Source organism: Amblyomma maculatum, chromosome 3 (genome assembly GCF_055883805.1).
Source record: "Amblyomma maculatum isolate TAMU_Amacu chromosome 3, ASM5588380v1, whole genome shotgun sequence".
In the NCBI taxonomy this organism is placed as follows: Eukaryota; Metazoa; Arthropoda; class Arachnida; order Ixodida; family Ixodidae; genus Amblyomma; species Amblyomma maculatum.
The window spans coordinates 97,362,298-97,368,297 of NC_139346.1; the positions used below are offsets into that span (position 1 = coordinate 97,362,298).

General features: G+C 43.2%; 1 protein-coding gene across 1 annotated transcript in view; it reads left to right on the forward strand.

Annotated features, from left to right (window-relative positions):
• The window catches only part of LOC146195389 (uncharacterized), a 41,638-nt gene extending 37,674 nt beyond the window's left edge, over positions 1-3,964 (forward strand). Inside the window, exon 5 of the mRNA XM_084596227.1 lies at positions 3,870-3,964. Within this exon, the coding sequence (XP_084452353.1) occupies positions 3,870-3,878 (9 nt within the window). The 3' untranslated portion in view covers positions 3,879-3,964. The remainder of the gene's footprint in view (positions 1-3,869) is intronic.
• The last annotated feature ends 2,036 nt before the right edge of the window (positions 3,965-6,000 follow it).

A 6,000-nucleotide genomic window follows, 5' to 3' on the forward strand; every position in this document is an offset into this window, starting at 1 on the left:
TTCATTTTCCAGGGATTGCGTCTAGAAAGTACACACATCGTATTCGTTCCTTTCCACGATGCTGCGCGTAGTTCCTTATGGATAATGCAAAAGCACTAGGACAAAAAACGGCTGAGAAAACGGTCATTTGTTCGATCAACTTGCGGCAATGCTTTCTTTCTCAGCAATGAAAAAGCTACCTTCTAATCATAATTTAATGTCACATAATCATGCTATGACAACATGGTTTCGTTTTGTATGCGCGTTCTCACTAACAACTGGATTTGTACTGGAGGTTAAGTAGATCCAGGGATGTAATCGGCGTCCACTACAAGCATATTGGGTCGGGAGTGCTAGCCGGCTTCCTGGCCCACAAGGCACGCGGCCGACCGTGGGCTGCCAAATGCCCGAGCAACCGTTGCCAAACAGGTCGGCATTCAGTTGGGGTTACAAGCTCGGCCCATGGTTGCTGGCCGACTTCTGCCCAACCTAGTACATGGCCGACCATGGGCCGCCCAATGGCCGAGCTACCATGGCCAAATTGGTCAGCATTCAGTCGGGTGTTCGAGCTTGGGCCTTGCTTGATGGCCGACTTCCGCCCTACCTGGCACATCGCCAACCATGGGCCGTCATTCGACCGAGCCCCAAATGCCGGCAGGTCGGCTGCCGACCAGCTGCTGATGACCGGCCATAGGTCGGCAGTCGGCCAATGCTGCTTGGGGTGGTATCATCCGCATATCTAAGGTTGTTGATACGTTTCCCAGAAATCTTCGCTCCAGCTGAAGACTCGTCCAGGCCGGTTTTCCTCATGAAGCACTCTGCATATAGGTTAAATAAGCAGGGCGACAGTATGCAGCCTTGTCTCACTCCTTTCTCAATCGGAAACCAATCAGTAAGACCATGCCCAGTCTGACTGTGGCCTCTTGCCCTTCATACAGTTTCTTGAGGAGACAGATGAGGTGAATTGGAACTCCCATCTCTTGGAGAGCTTGCCACAATCTGCTGTGATCTACGCAGTCAAACGCTTTCGCATAATCAATAAAGGAGAAGTAGATGGGTTTCTGGAACTCTCTTGCTTTTTCCGTGATCCAGTGAAGGCTAGCAATCTGGTCTCTAGCTCCTGTGCCCTTGCAAAACCCAGCTTGCACGTCCGGAAGTTCCCGATCCACATACTGCTGGAGCCTACCTTGGAGGATTTTAGGAGATAAGAAACATGCAGAGTGGGTCAGAGGAATACTCAAGTTACTAATAGTGTAATGGAAATCAAGAACTTGTGATTTCTTTATTCCTGTTTTGTGTCACGGAATTCGTTAGTGTTTTCGTACTTTTTTCTGTATTTTGTTTTTGTATATAAATTTGTTGGCAATGCACTTTTTACTATGTATTGCATTATTTATTTTCAGTGTTGCTTCATAAATGTTCTTTCAAAAATATTATTCTTTGTGTTGCCTATCGAAGTCTATTCCCATAGGAGGTCCCACCTGCGGTCTTGTACTATGGGACCTCTCGCTGTACATTCTTGTACGTTTTTTTTATTCCAAAATAAACTTTCAACTTCACCGTGCATGAGCAGGACATGTAGTGCGAAGAGATAATAATCAATGGTTGCTTAGGTTAACAAAGTGGTTTCGAAGGGAAGGAAAGTGTAGCAAATGACGGCGGAATGTTAGCTGGGCGGATGAATTTAAGACGCAGGAATCACACGGATGCAGCTAGCACAGTACCGGGCTTATTGAAGGAATATGAGAGAGGCCTTCGGGCTGCAGTTCGTCTGATGATTATATGATGATGATAAATTCAACCTGCATCAATGAATCATATCAACATCAATTGTAAGCTGCTAGATGACCCCGCATATTACGATGAAGTGTAATAGTTATCCTTAGTGCTCCATTGCAATGCTCAACAGTAACACACACCTGAGTTACCACTGTTTGGAAGGGCTACTTACAAAGATAGCCAACAACGATTTTTTACAGATACCACATATTTCTAGAAGGAAAGTGAACATTTACAGCTAGGAATGTAAGTAGCCGTGTTCACTGTACTTGCGAAACAACGTCATGTACAGCAAAACAGCAGAAAGGGGAACACAGAAACTGGAAACACCACACAATTATGAGCGCCATCAGAGATTTCAAGAGGTTCGTGGTATTAACATTGCTGCTTCTCACGCAGTACACAGAGATGGAGGACTCGCCTTCCTCTCTAAGGTTGCCATTTCACACCCATGGCAAACTCAGAATGTAAACCTCTCACTCATGTAGAATACAAGCAAATAGATGCCTGATTTCCGATTCAGGGAGATGCATTGAATACGCATTTTCTACAGCTGTTAAATAAAAATATGGCCGAGATATATGCCACCAATTGCAGACAAGCAATTGTCTGACTTTACTTCTGATAAGAAAGCGGCGTTTAGCTCGTTACGCAAATGATTGTTTTTATTTCAATATTGTGTGGCACACTCAGTCATTTATGAAATTATTTCCTGAATATACATTCAAGCTTCATACTGTCATTTATTCAGTAGTTTACAGGCGTGTTTATTTATTGCTTGATGCCAGACATTCCAAGGCACACGAGCTTTTTTTGCCTCATTTCATGACACCTTAAAACATGTGATACTTCTCTATTCGTAGACGAAGCCCTGAGGGGAAGGCATGTAAAAAAGGGCGCAGAGCAGGGTACCTTTTTATCCGAACGACATGCACCAATTGGATACTGCATCACTATTGGCCCCTTTCATTTTGTCAATGTATCACGCAGTAAATCTCACTCAGGCTCTCTATAAAAATAAAATGTCCACTATTATGAACAGCAGCTTCTGGCATGAACTACGCTTGCACAGCGGCGTTCACAGCAACAATAAATTATCGTGTACACAGCAGACATGCGAACGTCAGTTGTCGCCACACTCCTTTGAGCGCCTTTATCAGTCTAGTATGCACAGGCGGGCAATGACACAAGCTTTAAGCCAGTTCGACATGCAGTGACGACAATATAAGGCCTTTTTTGGAAAGAGAATGAAAATATGGCATTGAGACAGCTACTGGGAATTCCAGCTTGAAGAAGGAAAAGCCAGCTGCATCGAATCACCTCGTTATGAGCAGTATTATGTCTATATCTAATTAAAGGGAAGGTGTCTTCTTAATTCTTGTAATTAAAATCAAGGTGGTAGTTAGTGTGCGCTCAGTTGATTGAACGCGGCAATTCTTTGGGAAGGTACGGCGCTTTAAAGATGGTATTTGCAAGATCATAGACTAAAAAAAGGTAGTTACGGTTATAACTTTTGGGGGAGTAACTGCCTGCCACATATGTTATTAACTAGTGAATCACTGCAGGTAGTATCTGCTGGGTACTAGAACACACTACCTCTATAAAGTAGTAAACAGAATTGCTTCTAGCAAAATTTGATACCTCTAGATGCAGTACTAGCAACTGCATTTAGCAAACGTTTCACCTATAGGATGCAGTAAGAACAATTACTTTTACATATACTTACTACCGCTGCAGGTAGTGAGAGCAAGTATCTTTAGAAACATCACTACCTATCGGAGGTTGCAAGACCAACTACCTCTACAAATGTTCACACCACCGCAGGCAGTTAGAGGTGATACCTTAGCAAAAATTACAAAATATTGAAGGTATTAGGAGCAACTACTTTTACTAACATTCGCAACCACCACTGGTAGTAAAGGAACTACCTTTACCAAAGTACACTACCTCAGATGGTAGTACTAGCAGCTACCTATATAAAAATATGCTACTACTGGAATTAGTAACAGCTACTGCTCTTAGCAACACGAACTGCCTCTGGAAGCCTGTAACAGTGACAACCTGTAGTAAAAGATACTACATACTTAGGAAACTGCTCTGCTTCCTTGCAGGTGGAATAACGACTAATCTGAATGACGGATTACACAAGATGGAAGCACTGTGAAGCATTGGACTTAAATGACTTGCAAATAAAGAAAATATTGAGCCCAAGTCTGAATGAGAAGATGCCATTTTATTCTTCATTTTTCTGTTGAATCATTAAACTTTCTAAATAAAAACTGCTCACATCACACGTGGGGCGTAGTTTGACGCAGATGAGAAAAATACTCTAATGTGAGCAGGTACATTTGTTCCGTTTTGGTTACCGCACATTCATGCAAGACCGTGTATTTAAATCCAATAGTAGAGTGTGTTTAACTTTAAACCTGAGAGCCTGGCATGTCTTTGAACATCTGTAGTAATAATTATGACAACTGATAGAAGGAATAGCATACAAGAACTATCAGCATACGTCTATGCAAGTTACTTTACAGGCAATCAATTAATAAGACATGTGCAATAAAAATCACAACTAAAAGGTTTTTGGCGGATAAAATTAAAGTACCGGCTCATACATTGCCTACCATTTTGCCATTTCTAACTAACAGTACCTCAGGTAGGAGCAAGCTTTATTTTCATTATCCTTTATTCAATAATATCCTGCATAAATATTAAATACTTGTCAGAATCATTGCTAAAAACTGGTCAACTGCTCACCCCATGTCAATTAAACGAGAGAAGCTTGGTCTTCATGCAGCACCATAACTGTATATACCATTAGCTATCATAAGAGTCTGTGTAAGAGTCATAAGAGGACGTGTCAGAAGTGCTTCAAATAATGTGCCGCTAATAACAAACTCAGATAACAATTCAGAATATATTGCTTAGTTATGCCAAGCTATGACACACAATAAGAGAAACAGTACCATCAGCAATTCCTACATTAAAACTCAAAACTCTCTGACAAGAGAGTATACTCAAACCTTCCTCAAGGCTTGATATTATGCAATAGGGACCAGCGTGTCATCATGCATATTACTAATTATTGAAAATATAACTGTTAGGTGTAAATCGTTGGACAAACCTGCAAAATGTGACCAAGCTCAGTGATAATAACTGAAGGTTCTTCAGAGTATAGCTGCATACACTGCTGTACTTTATCTGTTCGGTAATTTATTGATTACAATAATTAGTAAAGACCAATTTCCTATTTGAATTTTGGTTTATGAAAATGGCGGTGACCTGGGTGGCCCACTCCACGGCCCTGGTCTGGACGACCGGGTCTAAGCTGGCCAACACGGCCTCCCACTGCTCGAGGGAACGATCAAGCATAATATCCGCCGGTGGCGGTGCTATGCTACAGCTCCATAATATGTGGTCATAGGTTGCCAATTCCTGACACCATTTGCACTCCGGCTGAATGTCCGGGTAGATTTTGCTCAACACGTATGGGCTGAAGAAGCATCTAGTCTGCTATCGTCGCCAGACGCATTCCTGCGCCTTCACCAATTGCTTGTCCGGGGGTGGGTAAATCCTCCGCTCAGGTTTGAAATGATTAGTAATGTCATGAAAGGATACCAGCCCATCTCTCGTGGACCTTCCCAGAACATCCGGCTCACCTACTCGGCTGACGAAACCTCGAGCATTCATGTGAGCCGTCTCGTTCCCAGGATTCCCAGAGTGTGTTGGTACCCAGACAATTTCCGCCTCTGTAGTCCCTCGCCCCGTGGTCCGATTCAGCAATCGCGCCGCTGTGACAGATATTCTGCCCCTCGTCAAATTTCGGATGGCTGTTTTGGAATCGCTGAAGATCAAGTCAGCATTACTACTAGTAATAGCTAGTGCTATTGCCGCTTCCTCTGCAGTTTCTGGGGAGCGGGTTTTGACTGATCCGGAGGCGATCAAGCGTCCCCGCCCGTCCACTACCGCAATTGCAAATGCGTTTTTGTCCTTATACTCGGCGACATCTACATAGACTGCCCCGTTGTACTTCCCGTACTTAACATGTGAAGCTTTGGCTCTTGCCTTCCTGCGGTCCTCGTGATGTATTGGATGCATGTTCTTGGGCAAAGGTTTTATGTACAAGCCCTTTTGCATTGCCCGCCTAATCTGAATTTTAGTGTCACCAGCTGGAGAGCCAACTCCAATGCCAATCCTTTCCGATATGTCTCTTCCTGCTTTTGTTTATGAAAGCCTACTGAG